We start from the raw sequence: 25,654 nt of genomic DNA on the forward strand, positions 1-25,654 counted from the left end.
CTTACTATAAGCAGAGCACAGAACTGTACTGCACACTGCACTGTACTGTACCTGAGAAGCAGCGTGGCTCAATTCATTCATTCAGTTGCATTTATTGAGCGCTTACTGTGTGCAGAGCACTGGACTAAGCGCTTGGGAAGGACAACTTGCTCGATGGAAAGAGCCCGGGCTTGGGAGTCAGAGGTCATGGGTTCAAATCCCGCTCCTCCGACTGTCAGCTGGGTGACTTTGGCCAAGTCACCTCACTTCTCTGGGCCTCAGTTCCCTCATCTGTCAAACGGGGATGAAGACTGTGAGCCCCTTGTGGGACAGCCTGATCACCCTGTATCCTCACCAGTGCTTAGAACAGTGCTTTGCACATAGTAAGCGCTTAACAAATGCCATTATTATTATTACTATTATTATTATTATTATTAAGCTCTTGGGAGAGTACAATACTACAGAATTAGCAGATACTTTCCCTGCCCGGAACAATCTGATGGTCTAGAGGCAGCGTGGCTCACTGGAAAGAGCGCGGGCTTGGGAGTCAGAGGTCATGGGTTCGAATCCCGCCTCCCCCACATGTCTGCTGTGTGACCTTGGGCAAGTCACTTCACTTCTCTGTGCCTCAGTTCCCTCATCTGTAAAATGGGGATTAAGACTGTGAGCCCCACATGGGACAACCTCATCTCCTTGTGTTCCCCCCAGCGCTTAGAACAGTGCTTTGCGCATAGTAAGCGCTTAACAAATACCGACATTATTATTATTAGAGGATGTCAGTTTTTAAGCGTATCATATCATATCAATCCTATCTACTGAGGGCTGTACTCAGAGCAACGTACTAAGCAGTGTGGCCTAGTGGATAGAGCAGGGGCCCAGGAGTCAGGAGGACCTGGGTTCTAATCCATCTGTCTGCTGTGTGACCTTGGGCAAGTCACTTCACTTCTCTGGGCCTCAGTTACCTCATCTGTAAAGTGGGGATGAAGACTGTGAGCCCCACGTGGGGCAGGGACTCAGTCCAACCTGATTAGCTTGGATCTACCCCGGCACTTAGAAAAGTGCTTGACACATAGTAAGCGCTTAACAAATGCCGTTATTATTATTGCTATTATTATTATTGCTCTGCACACAGTAAGCGCTCAATAAATACGATTGAATGAATTGAATGAATGAATTCATTATTATTTATGAATAATGAATGAATGAATGATGAGCCCCCTCCTCCCTCTCCCCCTCCTCCCCGCCTTACCTCCTTCCCCTCCCCACAGCACCTGTATATATGTATATACGTTTGTACATATTTATTACTTTATTTGTACATATTTATTCTATTTATTTTATTTTGTTAATATGTTTTGTTTTGTTCTCTGTCCCCACCTCCTAGATTGTGAGCCCGCTGTTGGGTAGGGACCGTCTCTATATGTTGCCAACTTGGACTTCCCAAGCGCTTAGTACAGTGTTCTGCACACAGTAAGCGCTCAATAAATGCAATTGAATGAATGAATGAATGTATATATGTATATATGTTTGTACGTATTTATTACTTTATATATTTATTTTATTTGTACATATTTATTCTATGCATTTTATTTTGTTAATATGCTTTGTTTTGTTCTCTGACCCCCCCTCCTAGACTGTGAGCCCACTGTTGGGTAAGGACCGTCTCTATGTGTTGTCAACTTGGACTTCCCAAGCGCTTAGTACAGTGCTCTGCACATAGTAAGCGCTCAATAAATACGATTGAATGAATGTATATATGTATATGTTTTATTACTCTATTTTATTTGTACATATTCTATTTATTTTATTTTGTTAATATGTTTTGGTTTGTTCTCTGTCTCCCCCTTCTAGCCTGTGAGCCCGCTGTTGGGTAGGGACCGTCTCTAGATGTCACCAACTTGGACTTCCCAAGCGCTTAGTACAGTGCTCTGCACACAGTAAGCGCTCAATAAATACAATTGAATGAAGCTAATCAGGCAGCACAGAGTCCTTTGTCCCACATGGGGCTCACAGTCTTAACCACCACTTTACAGATGAGGTAACAGGCCCAGAGACCTGAAGTGACTTGCCCTACGTCACACAGCAGACAAGTGGTGGAGCCAAGATTAGAGCCCAGGCCTCTAAAGGATCACTCTCCCTCCCTAAGTATCACTTCTTATTCATCATTATCAATCGTATTTATTGAGCGCTTACTATGTGCAGAGCACTGTACTAAGCGCTTGGGAAGTACAAATTGGCAACATATAGAGACAGTCCCTACCCAACAGTGGGCTCACAGTCTAAAATTTATTATAATGGCATCACCTTGGCTTAGTGGAAAGAGCCCAGGCTTGGGAGTCAGAGGACGTGGATTCTAATCCCGACTCCGCCACTTGTCTGCTGTGTGACCTTGGGTGAATCACTTAACTTCTCTGTGACTCAGTTCATTCATTCATACTTATTGAACGCTTACTGTGTGCAGAGCACTGGATTAAGCGCTTGGGAAGTCCAAGTCGGCAACATCTAGAGACGGTCCCTACCCAACAGCGGGCTCACAGTCTAGAAGGGGGAGACAGACAACAAAACATATTAACAAAACAAAATAAAACAAAACATATTAACAAAATAAAATAAATAGAATAGTAAATATGTACAAGAGAGTCCCTACCCAACAACGGGCTCCCAGTCTAGAAGGGGGAGACAGACAACAAAACAAAACCTGTGGACAGGTGTCAAGTCGTCAGAATAAATAGAAGTAAAGCCAGATGCACATCATTGACAAAATAAATAGAATAGTAAATATGGACAAGTAAAATAAATAGTTACCTCATCTGTCAAATGGGGATGAAGACTGTGAACCCCACATGGGAAACCTTAAAACGGCACTTAACAAATACCATAATTATTATTATTCTTAATACTTGTGTTCCAAGCACTGTACTAAGCACTGGGAAAAATACGAGCTAATCATCATCATCATCATCAATTGTATTTATTGAGCGCTTACTGTGTGCAGAGCACTGTACTAAGCGCTTGGGAAGTCCAAGTTGGCAACATATAGAGACGGTCCCTACCCAACAGCGGGCTCACAGTCTAAAAGGGGGAGACAAAGAACAAAACCAAACATACTAACAAAATAAAATAAATAGAATAGATATGTACAAGTAAAATAAATAGAGTAACAAATATGTACAAACATATATACATATATACAGGTGCTGTGGGGAAGGGAAGGAGGTAAGATGGGGGGGTTTGGACACAGTTCCTTGTCCCACAAGGGAATTCCAGTCTTAATCTCCGTTTTACAGATGAGGCAACTGAGGCCCGGAGAAGTGAAGAGGCTTGCCCGAGATCACACAGCAGACAAGTGGAAAAGCCGGGAGTCGAACTCGGGTCTTTCTTACTTCCAGGCCTGTGCTCTATCCACCTCTTCCGACCCCGTGTCCCAATTCTGGAGCTCAGGAATTTCCACCAAGGATGAATGAGTAAAAACGTTAACTGTAATAGAAGCCCGTGTAGTGCGCATCCGATCACAGAGAACGCTGAGCCCATTTTTTAAATCAACGATATTTATTGAGCGCTCACTGTGAGTACAGCATTGTACTCTGTGATTCCTCATGAGCCTCTGTTTCCCCAATCTCCCTCTCCTCACTCTCTCTGAGCAATAATTTCATTTCCACGTTCTGCGCGGGCCCGCGGCCTGCCCGTCGGTCCTCCCCAGGAACCACCGATGGGATCCCAGTGGGAAAAATGGGGCTCCTGACAAGGGGAACGTCGGCTGCTGGCTGCTTCCGGACCCGTTTCCCTTCTGGAGAGACTGGGAGGAGTTTGGGGGGCCAGGAGGATGAAGGCTCCCATAAGGTGCCTGGACGGGGCGGCACGCAGACAGCTGGAGCTCGGGGTAGAGTGGCTACTATAATAATAATAATAATAATATTTACTTTGTTAATGTGTTTTGTTTTATTGTCTGTCTCCCCCTTCTAGACTGTAAGCCCGCTGTTGGGTAGGGACCGTCTCTGTGTTGCCAACTTGGACTTCCCAAGCGCTTAGTCCAGTGCCCCGCACACAGTAAGCGCTCAATCAATACGACTGAATGAATGAATTTATTAAGCGCTTACTATGTGCAAAGCACTGTTCGAAGCGCTGGGGCGGTCGGGTTGTCCAGAAGGCTCACGGTCTTCATCCCCATTTTCCAGATGAGGGAACTGTGAGGCCCAGAGAAGTGAAGTGACTCGCCCCGAGTCACACAGCTGCCAGTTGGCGGAGCCGGGATTTGAACCCGTGACCTCTGGCTCCAAAGCCGCTTCTCTTTGTCTTCCCGCCACTCCGAGTCACCTCCTGCCCTCTGGACTCTACAACACGCCCGCTTGGTGACTTGGCATCTTGGTCTGTCCCCGCTCCGTTATCTCACCCCTCCGCCTCTCTCCCTCTCCGATATAATCTCCGCCTCTTCCCCCTGACCCCGCGGGCTCCTGACCGCCACCGAAAAAACCCCAAAACAAAACAGGAAGGGAAATAAGTGATGAAAATCACTCCTTAGCAGGAGACCATGGGTAGTGTGTCCTTCCCCAAGCCCAGCTTGAGGGGAGGGTGGGAATCGTTTGACAACTTCTTGCCCGCCCCCAACTTGTCCCTCCGGGCACCTGCCGTCGAGGTAAAGTCCACAGGGTCGACAGGGCCCCAGTTCACTGTGGTCCCTTGGGTGCCGGGCAACTGGTTATCGTGAGATGCAGATATCGCACATCCTCCAGTTGACGTGCCCCCGGGGGTCCCGCTCAGGGTAGCCGGCAAAGGAAGTCGTGCAGCGGCAGGGCGAGGGCCCCCGACAGGGAGATGCCCAGGGTGTCCGCGATGCAGGCTGTCGCCATGGCAAACTCGCGATGCTCATCCTGGCTCTGAAGGAAAGGATCGGAGGACAAGTCACTTGGCCCCAATCTCCATCCTCTTTCATTCGGCTTCTGTCCTTCGTCCTCCTCCTCTTCCCATGACCAAGTCCCCTCTCACCCGGGGAAGGAGGCCGCAGGACACCGGGCAGGATGTGGGCCCAGGACAAGGGGTCAACGGGGCAAGAAGCTGGGACCGCCCGCCACGGCTTCGGGCTTCCAGGGCTCTCCCCGGGGCCCACTGTTGGGTAGGGACCGTCTCTCTATGTTGCCAACTTGTACTTCCCAAGCGCTTAGTACAGCGCTCTGCACACAGTAAGCGCTCAATAAATACGATTGATTGATTGATTGATTGAAGGGGAGCCAAAGATCCTCCGCAGCTTTTCCCCTTAAAAGCACGGCTGGGAATCTGGGAGGAATCCAGCATCTGAGGCAGGGACCCACCCTGCCTCGGGGTACGACCATAATAACCAACTTATACTCCCCAAGCGCTTAGTACAGTGCTTTGCACACGGTAAGCACTCAATAAATACGATTGAATGAATGAATGAATGAATGAATAACCGCAGCCCCCTTTAGACCCTAAGCTCACTGTATTTATATGTATATATGTTTGTACATATTTGTTACTCTATTTATTTTACTCATACATATCTATAGTATGTTTGGTTTCGTTCTCTGTCTCCCCCTTTTAGACTGTGAGCCCACTGTTGGGTAGGGACTGCCTCTAGATGTTGCCAACTTGTACTTCCCAAGCGCTTAGTACAGTGCTCTGCACACAGTAAGCACTCAATAAATACGATTGATTGATTGAAGGGGAGCCGAAGATCCTCCGCAGCTTTTCCCCTTAAAAGCACGGCTGGGAATCTGGGAGGAATCCAGCATCTGAGGCAGAGACCCACACTGCCCCGGCGTACGACCATAATAACCAACTTATACTCCCCAAGCGCTTAGTACAGTGCTTTGCACACGGTAAGCGCTCAATAAATACGATTGAATGAATGAATGAATAACCGCAGTCCCCTTTAGACCCTAAGCTCACTGTATTTATATGTATATATGTTTGTACATATTTGTTACTCTATTTATTTTACTTGTACATATCTATTCTATTTATTTTATTTTGTTAGTATGTTTGGTTTCGTTCTCTGTCTCCCCCTTTTAGACTGTCAGCCCACTGTTGGGTAGGGACTGTCTCTCTATGTTGCCAACTTGTACTTCCCAAGCGCTTAGTACAGTGCTCTGCACACAGTAAGCGCTCAATAAATACGATTGATTGATTGAAGGGGAGCCGAAGATCCTCCGCAGCTTTTCCCCTTAAAAGCACGGCTGGGAATCTGGGAGGAATCCAGCATCTGAGGCAGAGACCCACACTGCCCCGGCGTATGACCATAATAACCAACTTATACTCCCCAAGCGCTTAGTACAGTGCTTTGCACACAGTAAGCGCTCAATACGATTGAATGAATGACCACAGCCTTCTTTAGACCCTAAGCTCACTGTATTTATATGTATATATGTTTGTACATATTTGTTACTCTATTTATTTTACTCGTACATATCTATTCTATTTATTTTATTTTGTTAGTATGTTTGGTTTTGTTCTCTGTCTCCCCCTTTTAGACTGTGAGCCCACTGTTGGGTAGGGACTGTCTCTAGATGTTGCCAACTTGGACTTCCCAAGCGCTTAGTCCAGTGCTCTGCACACAGTAAGCGCTCAATAAATACGATTGATTGATTGATTGATTGAAGGGGAGCCAAAGATCCTCCGCAGCTTTTCCCCTTAAAAGCACGGCTGGGAATCTGGGAGGAATCCAGCATCTGAGGCAGAGACCCACACTGCCCCGGCGTACGACCATAATAACCAACTTGTACTTCCCAAGCGCTTAGTACAGTGCGTTGCACACAGTAAGCGCTCAATAAATACGATTGAATGAATGAATGAATGAATGAATGAATAACCGCAGCCCCCTTTAGACCCTAAGCTCACTGTGGGCAGGGAACGTGTCTACCACCTGTTCTACTGAATACTCTCCCGAGCGTTTAGCACCGTGCTCTGCACACAGGAAGCGCTCAGTAAATACAATCAGCCCCTTCCCCCCCGCCATCCCCTTCCGATTCACTGACCTCCAGGGCAATATGATGGAAGGTATTCACGTAGGCCGCGCCCCCCAGGAGACCTTCATACAGAATGAGCAGGAAGACGAGGTAGATGCTGGGAAGAAAACCAAACCAGACGGCCAACAGCAGGAATCCCATATTCAGGCACTGGGAGAAAAATCGGGGGAAGGATGAGTAATAATAATAAATAATAATAATAATGGCATTTATTAAGCGCTTACTACGGGCAAAGCACTGTTCTAAGCGCTGGGGGGATACAAGGTGATCAGGTTGTCCCCCGGGGGGCTCATAGTCTTAATCCCCATTTTACAGATGAGGTAACTGAGGCCCAGAGAAGTGACTTGCCCAAGGTCACACAGCTGACAACTGGCAGAGCCGGAATTTGAACCCACGACCACTGACTCCCCCTTCTAGACTGTGAGCCCGTTGCTGGGAAGGGACCATCTCTATATGTTGCCTGCTTGTATTCATTCAATCGTACTTATTGAGCGCTCACTGTGTGCAGAGCCCTGTACTAAGCGCTTGGGAAGGACAAGTTGGCAACGTATAGAGACGGCCCCTACCCGTCTTTCCACTGAGCCACGCTGCTTCTCAAATCAGTCACGCGTAGTATTTAGGCTCCTGCTCTGTGCAAAACCCTGTGCCAAGCACATTGCGGAGAACAATTAGCGAAGGTTGAAGATCCAGAACGGAAGGGTGAGAACTGTTATTATTATATAATATTAAGTACTTACTATGTGCCACGCACTGCATTAAGCACTGGGGTAGATACGAGGTAATCAGGTTGGACACCAATCCCTGTCCCACATGGGGCTTGCAATCTTCATCTCCATTTTACAGATGAGCCCCCAATTTCCTCTCCTCCTCCCCATCCCCTCCCACCCTACCTCCTTCCCCTCCCCACAGCACCTGTATATAATAATAATGGCATTTATTAAGCGCTTACTATGTGCAAAGCACCATTCTAAGCGCTGGGGAGGTTACAAGGTGATCACGTTGCCCCACGGGGGGCTCACAGTCCTCATCCCCATTTTACAGAGGAGGGAACTGAGGCCCAGAGAAGTGAAGTGACTTGCCCGAAGTCACACAGCTGACCAGTAGCGGAGCCGGGATTTGAACCCACGAACCGTGACTCCAAAGCCCAGGCTCTTTCCGCTGAGCCACGCTGTATATTCATTCATTCATTCAATCGTATTTATTGAGCGCTTACTGTGTGCAGAGCACTGGACTAAGCCCTTGGGAAGTCCAAGTTGGCAACATCTAGAGACGGTCCCTACCCAACAGTGGGCTCACAGTCTAGAAGGGGGAGACAGAGAACAAAACATATTAACAAAATAAAATAAATAGAATAAATATGTACAAATAAAATAAATAGAGTAATAAATACACACAAACATATATACAGGTGCTGTGGGGAGGGGAAGGAATGAAGGCGGGGGGATGGTATATATGTTTGTACAGATTTATTACTCTATTTTACTTGTACATCATCATCATCATCAATCGTATTTATTGAGCGCTTACTGTGCGCAGGGCACTGTACTAAGCGCTTGGGAAGTACAAGCTGGCAACATATAGAGACAGTCCCTACCCACTATTCTATTTATTTTGTTAATGCTGTGCATCTAGCTTTATCTCTATTTATCCTGATGACTTGACACCTGTCCACATGTCTTGTTGTCTGTCTCCCCCTTCTAGACTGTGAACCCGTTGTTGGGAAGGGACCGTCTCTATATGTTGCCAACTTGTATTCATTCATTCATTTATTCAGTCGTATTTATTGAGCACTTACTGTGTGCAGAGCACTGGACTAAGCGCTTGGGAAGTACAAGTTGGCAACATATAGAGATGGCCCCTACCCAACAGCGGGCTCACAATCTAGAAGACTTGTACTTCCCAAGCGCTTAGTCCAGTGCTCTGCCTACAGTAAGCGCTCAATAAATACGATTGAATGAATGAATGAATGAAAAATATTTATCGTAACGGTGGGCAATCGGACTGTACTCACAATTTAAAGCGAAAGGGTCACAGGAGCAGAAGAGCAAGAGCTCTCGGAGGCATTCTTTAGTGACTTTTAATCTGGGGAGAAACGAGCTTGGGGAAGGGCCAGTTGTCACTCAAAACTGCATTTGACAACGCACCTGAGTGGGGTTCATTAAGTCCGAGGCCCCAAATAAATATGAACACAAAACTAGGCCTTGTGACAGATTCTATTTCCAATCTTCCAATCTGTATATACATTTGTACAGATTTATTACCCCATTTTACTTGTATATATTTACCCTTCTAATTATTTTGTTACATGTACATATGTTTGTACGTATTTATCACTCTATTTATTTGTACATATTTATTCTATTTTTTTTTTAATGTTTTGTTTTCTTCTCTTGTTTTGTTCTGTCTGTACGTTCATTACTCCATTTTACTTGTACATATTTACTACTCTAATTATTTTGTTATATGTATATATGGTTGTATGTATTTATCACTCTATTTATTTTATTTGTACATATTTATTCTATTTATTTTGTTAATATGTTTTGTTTTGTTCTCCGTCTCCCCCTTCTAGACTGTGAGCCCCCTGTTGGGTAGGGACTGTATCTGTCGCCAACTTGTACTTCCCAAGCGCTTAGTCCAGTGCTCTGCACACAGTAAGCGCTCAATAAATACGATTGAATGAATGACTGAGTGAATCTAGCTTTATCTCTATTCTGATGTCATTCATTCATACACACATATATATACACACACATACATACATATATATATACCTACATATATATACCTACATATATATATATATATATGTACCTGTATATATGTATATATGTTTGTACGTATTTATTACTCTATTTTACTTGTACATATCTATTCTATTTATTTTATTTTGTTAATATGTTTTGTTTTGTTCTCTGTCTCCCCCTTCTAGACTGTGAGCCCATTGTTGGGTAGGGACTGTCTCTATATGTTGCCAACTTGTACTTCCCAAGCACTTAGTACAGTGCTCTGCACACCGTAAGCGCTCAATAAATACAATTGATTGACTGATTGATGGATTGATTAATACCACATAACCCAGTCAACAGAAAGGGACTGGGGAACGCGACGCCACCGCAAACTGAAGCCCGTTCGGTACCAAGCCGTTCCAATCTCGGTGTTCTCATCAAGGCCTCCGCGTTGAAAACCGTGAGCCGAGCTATTTTTAATCTTCGGCGGGATTAGTATATTCACTGCCGCCATTAAATCCGGCACAAGATTCCCTTCTTGGTCCCTTTCAGGAATTTCACTGAACCCCCTTTTTGAGAGAAGGCATAATCCTCTAGCGCATTGCCTTCAGTGAGTTAGGCCACCTCGGCTCACTAAAGAAGTCAATGAAATTGAGACGGACGCTAAAGTCAGGGCAGCGTGACTCTGCGGCCTAGGGGATCGAGCGCACAGGTCTGGGAATCAGGACATTCCCAGAGTTGGGTCCCAACTCTGGCTCCGCCACTTGCCTGCTGTAAGGAGACTGGGCGAATCACTCTCTGCCTCCATTTCCTCATCTGTCAATACGTGCCTGTCTACTTGTTGTGTTGTCCGTCTCCCCTCTTCTAGACTGTGAGCCCGCTGTTGGGTAGGGACCGTCTCTATCTGTTGCCAACTTGGACTTCCCAAGCGCTTAGTCCAGTGCTCTGCAAACAGTAAGCGCTCAATAAATACGATTGAATGAATGAAGGCAATACCCACCCTCCTTCTTCCCTAATAATAATGATGGCATCAACTTCTAGACTGTGAGCCCACTGTTGGGTAGGGACCGTCTCTATATGTTGCCAACTTGGACTTCCCGATCAATCGTATTTATTGAGCGCTTACTGTGTGCAGAGCACTGGACTAAGCGCTTGGGAAGTCCAAGTTGGCAACAGATAGAGACGGTCCCTACCCAACAGTGGGCTCACAGTCTGGAAGGGGGAGACAGGGAACAAAACCAAACATATTAACAAAATAAAATAAATAGAATAGATATGTACAAGTAAAATAAATAAATAAGTAGAGCAATAAATACGTACAAACATATGTACATATATACAGGTGCTGTGGGGAAGGGAAGGAGGGAAGGCGGGGGGATGGAGACAGGGAGGAGGGGGAGAGGAAGGAGCAGTGCTCTGCACACATTAAGCGCTCAATAAATACGATTGATTGATCAACTTGTACTTCCCAAGCGCTTAGTACAGTGCTCTGCACACAGTAAGCACTCAATAAATATGATTGATTGATTGATTGAATGATTTATTAAGTGCTATGTGCAAAGCACTGTTCTAAGTGGTGGAAGACTGTGAACCCTGTGGACTGTGTCCAATCTGCTGATCTTGTATCTACCCCAGCATTTAGCACAGTGCTTGGCACATAGTAAGCACATACGGAAGCAGCATGGCTCAGTGGAAAGAGCATGGGCTTTGGAGTCAGAGGTCATAGGTTCAAATCCTGGCTCTGCCAATAGTCAGCTGACTTTGGGCAAGTCACTTAACTTCCCTGTGCCTCAGTGACCTCATCTGTCAAATGGGGATGAAGACTGTGAGACCCCCATGGGACAACCTGATCACCCTGTAACCTCCCCACGCTCAGAACAGTGCTTTGCACATAGTAAGCGCTTACTAAATGCCATCATTATTACATAGTAACTCAAACAAATACCACTTATGACTATTTGGGTCTTTGAAGCTAAATTGACTGTTCTTTTTTTTTTTCTGATGGCATTTATTAAGCGCTTACTATGTGCACAGCACTGTTCTAAGCACTGGGGAAGATACAAGGTGATCAGATTGTCCCACGGGGGGCTCACAGTCTTCATCCCCATTTTACAGATAATAATAATAATGATGGCATTTACTAAGCACTTACTATGTGCACAGCACTGTTCTAAGCGCTGGGGAGGATACAAGGTGATCAGATTGTCCCACAGGGGGCTCACAGTCTTCATCCCCATTTTACAGATAATAATAATAATAATGATGGCATTTATTTAGCACTTACTATGTGCACAGCACTGTTCTAAGCGCTGGGGAGGATACAAGGTGATCAGATTGTCCTAAGGGGGGCTCACAGTCTTAATCCCCATTTTACAGTTGAGGTAATTGAGGCTCAGAGAAGTTAAGCGCCTTGCCCAAGGTCACCCAGCTGACAATTGGCGGAGTTGGGATTTGAACCCATGACCTCTGACTCCAAAGCTCGTGCTCTTTCCAATGAGCCACGCTGCTGCTCAAGCTTTTGGCTTAAGACGATTTTCCTCCAGTAGGAGATCCTCGCTAATTCCTAACTGATTTCAGCAGGTTGTGGCAGACGCTCTTTTTCCCCAATGCTGCGTTACCCAAAAGGCTCTGAGTATATTCACAGGAAGGAGCAGCCGCGGAGGTCTCCAGAGGAGACGGAAGGGCAGATACGACGTTAGGAAGACCAGTGTTTAGGAGGGAGGAAACAGGAGAAGAAATGGGAATGCTGCAGCATTCACAGAGGTGGCAATCAATCAATCGTATTTCTTGAGCGCTTACTTAGTGTGCAGAGCACTGTACTAAGCGCTTGGGAAGTACAAGTTGGCAGCTACAGGGGAAGAGGATCGGAGTGACGGGGAAGATTTCTATTCCAGGAGGGATAGGGAATAAGGGATGGTTTGAAGCAGCGTGGAAAGATCACAGGCCTGAGAGTCAAAGGACCTGGTCCTCATCCCAGCTCTGCCACTTGATGATGATGATGGTGGCATTTTTTAAGTGCTTACTATGTGCAAGGCACTGTTCTAAGTGCTGGGGGATACAAGCTGATCAAGTTGTCCCGCTGGGGGCTCACAGTCCTCATCCCCATTTTACAGATGAGGTCACTGAGGCCCAGAGAAGTGAAGTGACTCGCCCAAAGTCACCCGGCTGCCAAGTGGCGGAGCCGGGATTTGAACCCACGACCTCTGACTCCAAAGCCCGGGCTCTTTCCACTGAGCCATGCTGCTTCTCTGTACATCTGTACATCTCTTCATCTATACAGCGGGGACTGAAACCATGAGTCCGACATGGCACAGGGATTGTATCCGCCCCAATCCGCTTGTATCCACCCCAGCGCTTAGAACAGCGCCCGGCACATAGTAAGCGCTGAACAAATACCATAATTATGAATTATTATTATTATCAGGATTGGGACGGCAGAAAGACGAGCGGGGCTCCGGACGCTGGTACCTGCAACACAGCCAGAGCCCAGATGTAGCGGATGCGGCAGCAGCGGAGGGAGGAGCGGGAGGCGAAGACTCCAGCCTGGTAGAGCATCTGATACCTGGCGGGGCGGGCCCCAAGGAGAGAACCAGGGTTAGAAGGGCTCCTTCCTCTTCTACTTTCCCCTTCCTTAATCCCTCCGGGAGTTCGGCCCCCCCGCGAACCGCCCCGGGCCCAAATCGCTGCCTATCATCCCCGTCAGGGGCTTAGTACGGTGCTCCGCACACAGTAAGCGCTCAATAAATACGACTGAACGGACGACTCCCCTCGGCTCTCACCAGCGGTACTGCTGGGCGTGGCTCAGGGATGAATTTCGGAAGAAGAGCAGCTCGAACTGCAAGGGGAAAACCGGGATCGGGGGAGGATCAGAGGGAGAAGTCACACGAGTCCTCGCCAGCCTTCATTCAGTGGCCGGCCCTCTCCACCCCTTCAGTTTCCTCTCCTCCTCCTCCTCTCCCACTGCGGGTCACTCCCTCTGCCCACCTGTCCATCCTCCCTTCAAGTCCTCGTTGCCCCCTGCAACCTTCACTCACCAGTCCCTGGTTGATGAAATACTCAGCAAAATAAACAACAGCCAGGGGGATCAGGTAGCGCAGCAGACCCTGGAAGAGATGCAGGGAAAAAGGGAGTGGGGGGTGGGTTTCTTTTTTGGGAAGGGCGGGTATGAGACTTCCTTAGCCCCAATCGTGGTAGACACCCACAGCTGGCCCCTGCCCCAGCCTTGCCCCTCCGTTGCTTAACACTGACAGTGCTCCCTTATACCTTGAAGACACTCCACCTGTCCTTGAAAGAAAGGGTGGGGCTGGAGTTGAAGCCTGCAGGGAGAGAGGAGGCATGGAGAGTCAGAGGCGGTGGGGCCAAGGGGAGGGATGGAGATCTCGGGTGGAGGGTCTGGGGAAAGAGCTACTTACTGGGCTCTTGGTCCTGGCCGTCCAGGAGGGGTTGGCGGGCTGAGGCTTCAGGCTCTCCCTCCCCTCGAGGGCTCATTAGCAGCAGGAAATAACTGGGATGAAGGAGCAAGAGGAGAGGGCGGAGTGATGAACTCCTCCTCCCCTTCCGAGCCGTCTCTCCCGAGAACCTCCCCCTCCGCAGCGGCTCCGGGACGGGGAGGGTCTTACGTAGCCAGCATGACGATGGGGAGGCCGAGCATGGAGAGCAGTGTCTGGCGGGGAGAGAGCCCGGACTGAGTCAGCCCCAGGTACGACAGGGCTCCCAGCAACCCTGCCCCTCCGGTGCCCGAAGACCACCAGGAGACCACGGACCTGGGGCGGGAGAAAGCAAGACGGAGGAGGCGGTGAGGTCAGCACCTCTCCTCTCCCCCTCACTCCACGTGTTTCCTCTCCTTTCCTCTTCCTCCGCCCTTCCCGCCTGCCCCACACCTGGGATAAAAGGCCGTCAGTGCAAGATAGGTGATCTCTCCCAGACCTGAGGAGATGCTGGCCAAGACGACACCTGAGGATTAAAGATTAAAGTCAACCTGGGGGCTACCTTTCTTCGTCTTCCCCCTTCCTCGCTCTTCAACGCTCACGGGCCTTACCGCTAAGACTCGTCCCGACTCCCTGGGAAAAGGCCACGAGGAGGAAGCTGCCGGCAGCACAGGCCCCACACAGGAGAATCCGGGGACTGGGAAGAGAAGAGAAAAGAGAAGAGAAAACAGAAGACAAGAGAGAAGAGAAGAGAGCGGAGTGATGACATCCAACCAGTTACCGTGATCTCCAACCCACAGAGACACTCTGCTTCGCCCAGGCCCTGGTCCTACACCTTTTCGGTTTGAGCAAGAGAATGAACTTTGGATGTGGCTACAAGGGGGTGACTTTCAGCATTCAACCCCCTCACCGTCCCCACAGTTACTCCCTGGCTCGGGGGGGACGTGAAAAAAGCCCCTTACTCACACCCACTATAGTGGCCCTGGCCAGAGCCCAGAGGAAAGACTGGGAATAGAATTAGCAGCAGTAGCATCGCCATTGACTGGGTGTCTTCAGAGTGCTTGTGAATATATTACAGAAGTCAAAGAGTCAACCCCAGCCCCCTGTGAGCTTACATTAACAGGTAAACAGGCAGACACAAGTTGTCAGGCACACATTAGGTAAAAAACAAGAGCAGGGATCAAAATAAAAGTAACGAAAGCAAGTAAAAAGGAGGAAATGGAGGGGAGGTGGAAAAAGGGGGAGGGAGGGAGAAGGATGGGCGGAGGGAAGAGAAAGAGGTACTTATCCTCCACCGCTGTGCCATTTCCACTGTCTTCTGCCACCATTATGACCACCAGCCAAGTGGCAGCAGGTTTGACATCCAATGTTAACCATGCCAGCTGAGAAGCTGGGGTCACTAGCGTTCAGACAACGGTGGCAAAGGGTGGCAGGACCAAACCTTGGAAATGGCACAGCAGTTGGGCAAACGGGCCCTTGGGGGGTCCGCAGGGTGGCCCTGGAGCCCAGACGCCAACCAGGGCGGGGGGCGAGGCTGGGGTCCAGAAGGGGGTGGGGGACGGGGGTCCAGGACACCCTCACCGGGCTCTGGGCCCGGGATGTGAGAGGAGCAAGTCTCTAGGCCAGCCGGGGAAGCCCTGCAGGTTCCAGGGCAGAACCAAGGCCTACAAGCAGAAGGCATAAAGATGGAGCCAATATCTTGTCTACAAGGGCGCCCAAAGAGCTGAGGGGACAGAGCTATTAGCTTTGCCCCTTCGGTGCCCACCCCATGGAGTTGATGGCCCCCCTTGTCCTCACAAAGCTGTGTCCCTGCCCAAATCCCTATCCCCTCTAAAGCCCCCGCATCCCATCCTCTCTGACCTTCCCTCCTTCACTCCACATCGCTCCTCCCTTTCCAGCTCCCTCTGCCTGTCTTCCTTCCTCCCCTTTCCTCAGACCTGTAGGGCGTCAGGTGAAGGCCGAGAGGCGCAAACAGCTTGATGAAGAGGGTGGGAAGAATGTCAGCCAGAAGCACTGCCTGGGGCAAGAAGACAGTGTGAAACTCCCACCCGTAAGTACCCCCAGAGCCCCTTTGGGGATCTGAGGGAGAGGTTCACGGGGTGAGAAGGCAAGAGATTGGAAGATGCCAACTTCTTCCCCACCCTCAGAGGAGGACTGTGGAAGGGAGATCAAAATGACGCCACCCCAACCCCCGCAACTGCCCGGGACATCAGAGAAGGGGACCAGAGGAGACGGACTCGGGGACACACTCACGGCTGTAGACACCGGGTTGCAGTCAAAACGGGATGAGCCATTGTAGTGGGGGGTAGGGGCCACTGGCTCCACCTGGAAAAAGAAAGAAAGAAGTCCCAGACCCCCCCCATCCTCCCCTCCCTAACTTCTTCCCCTCCCCACAGCACCTGTAAATAATAATAATAATAATAATAATGGCATTTGTTAAGCGCTTACTATATGCAAAGCACTGTTCTAAGCGCTGAGGGGGATGCAAGGTGATCAGGTTGTCCCACGTGGGGCTCACAGTCGTAATCCCCCATTTTACAGATGATGTAACAGGCTCAGAGAAGTTAAGTGACTTGCCCATGGTCACACAGCAGACATGTGGCAGAGCAGGCATTCGAACCCATGACCTCTGACTCCAAAGCCCGTGCTCTTTCCACTGAGCCATGCTGTATATGTTTGCACAGATTACTCTATTTACTTGTACATAGTTACTATTGTATTTATTTTGTTAATGATGTGCATCTAGCTTTATTTCTATTTATTCTGATGACTTGACACCTGTCCACATGGTTTGTTTTGCTATCTGTCTCCCCCTTCTAGACTGTGAGCCCGTTGTTGGGTGGGGACCGTCTCTATGTGTCGCCAACTTGGACTTCCAAAGCGCTTAGTACAGTGCTCTGCACACAGTAAGTGCTCAATAAATACGACTGAATGAATGAATGAATGAATGAACCTCCTCCCTCTTCTACACACCTTCCCAGCCACCCCCTTTCGATCTGCTCCACAGAGGTTAGGAACGATTTAGAGAAGAGACAGGGGGAAGGAGGAGAAGAGAGGTTATTCCCCAAACTCTGGTGACTGGGGGAAGCTGGGATGGTACTCCTGGAGGGAGGAAAGCAGGCATGACCTCTGGGTTCCTGAAGGTCGGAGCAGAGGGCGACCCTTACGTGACTGTGATTCCGGGAGGCCCGCTGCTGGCTGAGGATATCGTGCGCAGCACTGAGCATCACGACGTAGGAGAAGTTATTGCACAGACCAAGGATCCTGGAGGAAGCAGAAAAATGGACTGGGCTCAGGCAGAGCCCCCAACTCTCTCCCTAAAGCCCCATTTCTTTCTTTGTTCCCCTACGTTTCTCTTCTGCAGCCCGACTCCGTCTTTTCAGCTCCCTCATTTGATTCTCCTCCTTTGCCCCCCAACTTTCTCTTTCTCCCCCATCTGTCCTTGCCAGGGCTCCTCCTCTTCTCGCCCCGATTTCGGTCACCCCCGGCCCCCTGCGGCCTTCATGCCTTTCCCAATCGATAATGCTTCATCGCTCACCAAAACCCCATCTTATTCCTCCAGTGCGTGTTCTGATCTCCGGGTGGAGGAGGTCGGTTGTGCGGAAGGGTCTCCTCTCCTAGGGGATGAACGGGAAAGGGGTAAGGCCGTAAGCCATCCCTTCTCCCGTCCCCGTGCAACATCAATGTCTCCCACGCGGGTCAAATTCACGTGATGGGGCTTCTGGGCGCCGGGCCCATCCCAAACCCAGGAACAGTGCTTTGCACATAATAAGCGCTTAATAAATGCCATTATTACTATTATTATTATTAATAATAAAAAACCTCACCATCCGAGTCCAGGAACCCATGCCAAGTGTTCGCAGAGGTCTCCATTGGGGCGGGCGGGGCCTACAGAATCAGAAGTCACTCAAACTGGGAATCAGGGATTCTCCCTTATTGAGGAAAGGGGTCAGAAACAACAAGGTACATATCTATTCTATTTATTTTATTTTGTTAATACGTTTTGTTTTGTTGTCTGTCTCCCCCTTCTAGACTGTGAGCCCGCTGTTGGGTAGGGACCATCTCTATATGTCGTCAACTTGGACTTCCCAAGCGCTTAGTCCAGTGCTCTGCAAACAGTAAGCGCTCAATAAATATGATTGATTGATTGATTGATTGGTCAGACCCCCTGCAGCATGGTCCTTCCACTCCCCCCGCCTCTCTCTCTCTCTCTCTCTCTGTCCCTCCCTTTTCAGTGTCTTGGCCGATTCCTTGGGGAGCCCTCGTTAAAATGCGCCTCTTGCCTCCCTCTTGAGAGCCGGGCTGGCAGCTCTCGATTTTGACACCTGTCTCCGTGTTTTGTTCTGTTGTCTGTCTCAATCAATCAATTGTACTTATTGAGCGCTTACTGTGTGCAGAGCACTGTACTAGGCGCTTGGGAAGTACAAGTTGGCAACATATAGAGACTGTCCCTACCCAACAGTGGGCTCACAGTCTAGAAGAACTTGCGGAAGGTCAAATTCAGAATTTTTTTTTTTTGGGGGGGGGGGGCAGATGAGGAATGGATCTTTGGCTAGGATGGAGGGTCGAAGACCACCAGAACCCAACCTTCGCTAAAACGGGGAGCGCCGGGAAGGTGAGTTAATGAGGCGGGTTGTCCCATCACCGTGAGGGTCAGGGCTGCGGACTGGCCCCTCAGAGGACGCGGCGATTTGTGAGTTTTGCAAGACCTCCGACCCCCGGCACCGTCTGGGGCCGGTTGGGGCGGTCTGCCCGTCCGGCCTCAATCAATCAATCAATCGTATTTATTGAGCACTTACTGTGTGCAGAGCACTGTACTAAGCGCTTGGGAAGTACAAGTTGGCAACATATAGAGACAGTCTGTACCCAACAGTGGACTCACAGTCTAGAAGGGGGAGACACGGAGCAAAACCAAACGTATTAACAAAATAAAATAGACTAGATATGTATAAGTAAAATAAATAAATAAATAAACAAACAAACAAACAAATAAATAAATAAATAGAGCCTCGGCAGCCTGGGCCTCTGGGCAGGCGGCGGCGGATCCAACCGACCTGCGAAGACGTCTCCCCCTTCTAGACTGTGAGCCCGCTGTTGGGTAGGGACCGTCTCTACATGTTGCCAACTTGGACTTCCCAAGCGCTTAGTCCAGTGCTCTGCACACAGTAAGCGCTCAATAAAGACGACTGAAAGAATGAATGAACTGTGGGCCCGCTGTTGGGTCGGGCCCGTCTCTCTACATTGCCAACTTGTCCTTCCCAAGCGCTTAGTCCAGTGCTCTGCACACTGTAAGCGCTCAATCAATACGATTGAATGAATGAACGAACTGTGGGCCCGTTGTTGGGTCGGGAGCGTCTCTGTTACCGAATTGGACTTCCCAAGCGCTTAGTCCAGTGCTCTGCACCCAGTGAGCGCTCAATAAATACATGGAATGAATGACTGAATGAAGGAGAAGCAGCGTGGCTCACTGGAAAGAGCCCGGGCTTTGGAGTCAGAGTTCATGGGTTCAAATCCCGGCTCCGTCAATTGTCAGCTGGGTGACTTTGGGCAAGTCACTTCACTTCTCTGGGCCTCAGTCCCCTCATCTGGAAAATGGGGAGTAAGACTGTGAGCCCCCCGTGGGACAACCTGATTACCTTGTAACCTCCCCAGCGCTTAGAACAGTGCTTTGCACATAGTGAGCGCTTAATAAATGTCATCATTATTATTATTATGAATGAACCCTAGGCCCCTTCAAAACAAACCTGTCCGGCGCCCGGTTCACGTGACCTCACCGCTCGCCCCGCCCATCGGTCACGTGACCTCACCGCTCTCCCCCCCTCTTCCCACCGGTCACGTGACCTCACCGCCCTGGCTCCGTGGAAAGAGCCCGGGCTTGGGAGCCAGAGGTCGTGGGTTCGAATCCCGCCTCCGCCACTTATCAGCTGTGTGACTTTGGGCAAGTCACTTCACTTCTCTGGGCCTCAGTTCCCTCATCTGGAAAATGGGGATCAATCAATCGTATTTATTGAGCGCTTACTGTGTGCAGAGCACTGGACTAAGCGCTTGGGAAGTACAAGTTGGAAGACTGTGAGCCCCCCGTGGGACCACCTGATCACCTTGTAACCTCCCCAGCGCTTAGAACAGTGCTTTGCACACAGTAAGCGCTTAATAAATGCCATTATTATTATTATCATTATTATTCTCTGGGCCTCAGTTCCCTCATCTGGAAAATGGGGATGAAGACTGTGGGCCACCCGGGGGACAACCTGATCACCTTGTGACCTCCCCAACGCTTAGTACAGTGCTTTGCACATAGTAAGCACTTAAGAAATGCCATCATTATTATTATTATTCTCTGGGCCTCAGTTCCCTCATCTAGAAAATGGGGATGAAGACTGTGAGCCCCCCCGTTGGACAACCTGATCAATCAATCGTATTTATTGAGCGCTTACCGTGTGCAGAGCACTGTACTAAATGCTTGGGAAGTCCAAGTTGGCAACACATGGAGACGGTCCCTACCCAATAGCGGGCTCACAGTCTAGAAGACAGACAACAAAACAAAACATATTAACACAATAAAATAAATAGAATAAATATGCACAAATAAAATAAATAAGAGTAATAAATCCGTACAAACATATATACAAATATACAGGTGCTGTGGGAAAGGGAAGGAGGTAAGGCGGGGGGGATGGGGAGGAGGGGGAGAGGAAGGAGGGGGCTCAGTCTGGGAAGGCCTTCTGGAGGAGGTGAGCTCTCAGTAGGGCCTTGTCAGCTGTGTGACTTCGGGCAAGTCACTTCACTTCTCTGTGCCTCAGTTCCCTCATCTGTCAAATTGGGATTAAAACTGTGAGCCCCCCCCCCCGTGGGACAACCTGATCACCTTGTGACCTCCCCATTGCTTAGAACAGTGCTTTGCACATAGTAAGCGCTTAATAAATTCCATTATTATTATTATTATTCTCTGGGCCTCAGTTCCCTCATCTGGAAAATGGGGATGAAGACTGGGAGCCCCACTGGGGACAACCTGATCACCTTGTATCCCCCGCCCCCAGCGCTTAGTCCAGTGCTCTGCACACAGCAGGCGCTCAATAAATACGATTGATTGATTGATTGATTAACAAATACTACCGTTAGTATTATTATTGTTTTGTTGTCTCCTTCCCCTTCTGGACTGTGAGCCCGTCGCTGGGTCGGGATTGTCTCTATCTGTTGCCGACTTGTACTTCCCAAGCGCTTAGTGCAGTGCTCTGCACACAGTAAGCACTCAATAAATACGGCTCATACTCTGTCCTAATCCTCCTCGACCTCTCAGCTGCCTTTGACACTGTGGACCACCCCCTTCTCCTCAACACGTTATCTGACCTTGGCTTCACAGACTCCGTCCTCTCCTGGTTCTCCTCTTATCTCTCCGGTCGTTCTTTCTCAGTCTCTTTTGCAGGCTCCTCCTCCCCCTCCCATCCTCTTACTGTGGGAGTTCCCCAAGGTTCAGTGCTTGGTCCCCTTCTGTTCTCAATCTACACTCACTCCCTTGGTGACCTCATTCGCTCCCACGGCTTCAACTATCACCTCTACGCTGATGACACCCAGATCTACATCTCTGCCCCTGCTCTCTCCCCCTCCCTCCAGGCTCGCATCTCCTCCTGCCTTCAGGACATCTCCATCTGGATGTCCGCCCGCCACCTAAAGCTCAACATGTCGAAGACTGAGCTCCTTGTCTTCCCTCCCCAAACCTTGTCCTCTCCCTGACTTTCCCATCTCTGTTGACGGCACTACCATCCTTCCCGTCTCACAAGCCCGCAACCTTGGTGTCATCCTCGACTCCGCTCTCTCATTCACCCCTCACATCCAAGCCGTCACCAAAACCTGCCGGTCTCAGCTCCGCAACATTGCCAAGATCCGCCCTTTCCTCTCCATCCAAACCGCTACCCCTGCTAATTCAAGCTCTCATCCTATCCCGTCTGGACTACTGCACTAGCCTTCTCTCTGATCTCCCATCCTCGTGTCTCTCTCCACTTCAATCCATACTTCATGCTGCTGCCCGGATTATCTTTGTCCAGAAACGCTCTGGACATATCACTCCCCTCCTCAAAAACCTCCAATGGCTACCGATCAATCTGCGCATCAGGCAGAAACTCCTCACCCTGGGCTTCAAGGCTGTCCATCACCTCGCCCCCTCCTACCTCACCTCCCTTCTCTCCTTCTACTGTCCAGCCCGCACCCTCCGCTCCTCCACCACTAATCTCCTCACTGTACCTCGCTCTCGCCTGTCCCGCCATCGACCCCCGGCCCACGTCATCCCCCGGGCCTGGAATGCCCTCCCTCTGCCCATCCGCCAAGCTAGCTCTCTTCCTCCCTTCAAGGCCCTGCTGAGAGCTCACCTCCTCCAGAAGGCCTTCCCAGACTGAGCCCCTTCTTTCCTCTCCCCCTCGTCCCCCTCTCCATCCCCCCGCCTTACCGCCTTCCCCTCCCCACAGCACCTGTATATATGTATATATGGTTGTACATATTTATTACTCTGTTTATTTATTTATTTATTTATTTTACTTGTACATTTCTATCCTACTTATTTTATTTTGTTGGTATGTTTGGTTCTGTTCTCTGTCTCCCCCTTTTAGACTGTGAGCCCACTATCGGGTAGGGACTGTCTCTATGTGATGCCAATTTGTACTTCCCAAGCGCTTAGTACAGTGCTCTGCACATAGTAAGCGCTCAATAAATACGATTGATTGATTGATTGATTGAGTGAATAAATACGATTGAATGAGTGAATGAATTACCTCGCCGGCCACGTGACTTCGCCGCGCTCTCTCCCCCTCCCCTCACCGGCCACGTGACTTCGCCGCTCTCTGTCCTCCCGCCCCTCCCGTCGGCCACGTGACGTCGTCTCGCTCTCCCCCTCCCTGCTCGCCGGCCACGTGACTTCGTCTTTCTCTCTCCCCCCTCCCGACGGCCACGTGACCTCGCCGCGCGCGCCCCCTCCCACGGGTCATGTGACCTCGCCGCGCGCGCGCGCTCTCTCCCTGTCATTCATTCATTCAATCGTATTTATTGAGCGCTTACTATGTGCAGAGCACTGTACTAAGCGCTTGGGAAGTACAAGTTGGCAACATAGAGAGACGGTCCCTACCCAACAGCGGGCTCACAGTCTAGAAGGGGGAGGCAGACAACAAGATAAAACATATTACCCAAATAAAATTAATGGAATAAATATGTACAAATAAAATAAATAAATAGAGTAATAAATACGTATAAACATATATACATATATACAGGTGCTGTGGGGAGGGGAAGGAGACGATGAATTCATGAATGATGAATTCATGAATGAATTGATGAATTCATTCATTCATTCAATCATATTTATTGAGCGCTCACCGCGTGCAGAGCACTGTACTAAGCGCTTGGGAAGTCCAAGTTGGCAACATCTAGAGACGGTCCCTACCCACCAACGGGCTCACAGTCTAGAAGGGGGAGACAGACAACAAGATAAAACATATTAACAAAATAAAATTAATGGAATCAATCAATCAATCGTATTTATTGAGCGCTTACTGTGTGCAGAGCACTGTACCAAGCACTTGGGAAGTACAAGTTGGCAACATATAGAGACGGCCCCTACCCAACAGTGGGCTCACAGTCTAAAAGCCCGCAACCTTGGTGTCATCCTCGACTCCGCTCTCTCGTTCACCCCTCACATCCAAGCCGTCACCAAAACCTGCCGGTCTCAGCTCCACAACATTGCCAAGATCCGCCCTTTCCTCTCCATCCAAACTGCTACCCTGCTCATTCAAGCTCTCATCCTATCCCGTCTGGACTACTGCACCAGCCTTCTCTCTGATCGCCCATCCTCGTGTCTCTCTCCACTTCAATCCATACTTCATGCTGCTGCCCGGATTATCTTTGTCCAGAAACGCTCTGGACATATTACTCCCCTCCTCAAAAACCTCCAATGGCTACCGATCAAGCTGCGCATCAGGCAGAAACTCCTCACCTTGGGCTTCAAGGCTGTCCACCCATCCCCTCGCCCCCTCCTCCCTCACCTCCCTTCTCTCCTTCTCCAGCCCAGCCCGCACCCTCCGCTCCTCCGTCGCTAATCTCCTCACCGTTAGGCCTCGTTCTCGCCCGTCCCGCCATCGACCCCAGGCCCACGTCCTCCCCCGGGCCCGGAATGCCCTCCCTCCGCCCATCCGCCAAGCTAAGCTCTCTTCCTCCCTTCAAGGCCCTGCTGAGAGCTCACCTCCTCTAGGAGGCCTTCCCAGACTGAGCCCCTTCTTTCCTCTCCCCCTCGTCCCCCTCTCCATCCCCCCGTCTTACCTCCTTCCCTTCCCCACAGCACCTGTATATATGGATATATGTTTGTACATATTTATTACGCTATTTATTTATTTATTTTACTTGTACATATCTATTCTATTTATTTTATTTTGTTAGTATGTTTGGTTTTGTCCTCTGTCTCCCCCTTTTAGACTGTGAGCCCACTGTTGGGTAGGGACTGTCTCTATATGTTGCCAATTTGCATTTCCCAAGCGCTTAGTACAGTGCTCTACACATAGTAAGCGTTCAATAAATACGATTGATGATGATGATGATGATAAAAGGGGGAGACAGAGAACAAAACCAAACATACTAACAAAATAAAATAAATAGAATAGATATGTACAAGTAAAATAAATAGAGTAATAAGTATGTACAAACATATATACATATATACAGGTGCTGTTGATGGGAAGGGAATGAATGAATTCATTCAATCGTATTTATTGAGCGCTTACTGCATGCAGAGCACTAGACTAAGTGCTTGGGAAGTCCAAGTTGGCAACATTCATTCAATCGTATTTGAGTGCTTACTGTGTGCAGAGCACTGTACTAAACATTTGGGAAGTCCAAGTTGGCAACATCTAGAGACGGTCCCTACCCGACAGCGGGCTCACAGTCTAGAAGGGGGAGACAGGCAACAAGATAAAACATATTAACCAAATAAAATTAATGGAATAAATATGTGCAAATAAAATAAGTAAATGGAATAATAAATACATACATATATATACAGGTGGTGTGGGGGGGGAGGAGGCAAGGTGGGGGGATGGGGAAGGGGAGGAGGGGGAGAGGAAGGATGAGGCTGAGTATGGGAAGGCCTCCTGGAGGAGGTGAGCTCTCAGTAGGGCTTTGAAGGGAGGAAGAGAGCGAGCTGGGCGGATGTGCGGAGGGAGGCCATTCCGGGCCAGGGGGAGGATGTGGGCCGGGGGTCGCTTCACCCAAGTAAGCATCGACCATCCCCTCCCCGTTCCTCCAACCCCACCAGAGACCCCAGGAAGAGGGTCCTTCCTCTCCCCTTCGTCCTCCTCTCCATCCCCCTCATCTTACCTCCTTCCCTTCCCCACAGCACCTGTATATATGTATATACGTTTGTACATATTTATTACTCTATTTATTTATTTATTTTACTTGTACACATCTATTCTATTTATTTTATTTTGTTAGTATGTTTGGTTTTGTTCTCTGTCTCCCCCTTTTAGACTGTGAGCCCACTGTTGGGTAGGGACTGTCTCTATAT

General features: G+C 49.2%; 1 protein-coding gene across 2 annotated transcripts; it reads right to left on the reverse strand.

Moving 5' to 3' along the window:
* Window positions 1-4,268: 4,268 nt before the first annotated feature.
* On the reverse strand, window positions 4,269-20,563 carry CLN3 (CLN3 lysosomal/endosomal transmembrane protein, battenin). 2 transcript variants are annotated; one of them, XM_038762349.1, is made up of 16 exons: window positions 20,550-20,563; window positions 17,943-18,003; window positions 17,654-17,732; window positions 17,283-17,379; window positions 16,369-16,440; window positions 16,053-16,132; window positions 14,727-14,812; window positions 14,569-14,641; window positions 14,308-14,451; window positions 14,101-14,192; window positions 13,952-14,004; window positions 13,723-13,791; window positions 13,468-13,523; window positions 13,157-13,250; window positions 6,969-7,109; window positions 4,269-4,853 (listed from the first exon to the last, which is right to left on the reverse strand). In XM_038762349.1, exons 2-16 carry the CDS (start codon window positions 17,986-17,988, stop codon window positions 4,734-4,736), a joined length of 1,302 nt encoding a protein of 433 aa, XP_038618277.1. In that variant the 5' UTR covers window positions 17,989-18,003; window positions 20,550-20,563; the 3' UTR covers window positions 4,269-4,733. The 2 variants fall into 2 exon arrangements, with proteins under 2 accessions (XP_038618277.1, XP_038618278.1); XM_038762350.1 differs by lacking the exons at window positions 6,969-7,109; window positions 20,550-20,563 and having other exon boundaries at window positions 17,943-18,085.
* Window positions 20,564-25,654: the final 5,091 nt, after the last annotated feature.

The sequence above is a fragment of the Tachyglossus aculeatus genome, chromosome 21 (assembly GCF_015852505.1).
Source record: "Tachyglossus aculeatus isolate mTacAcu1 chromosome 21, mTacAcu1.pri, whole genome shotgun sequence".
In the NCBI taxonomy this organism is placed as follows: Eukaryota; Metazoa; Chordata; class Mammalia; order Monotremata; family Tachyglossidae; genus Tachyglossus; species Tachyglossus aculeatus.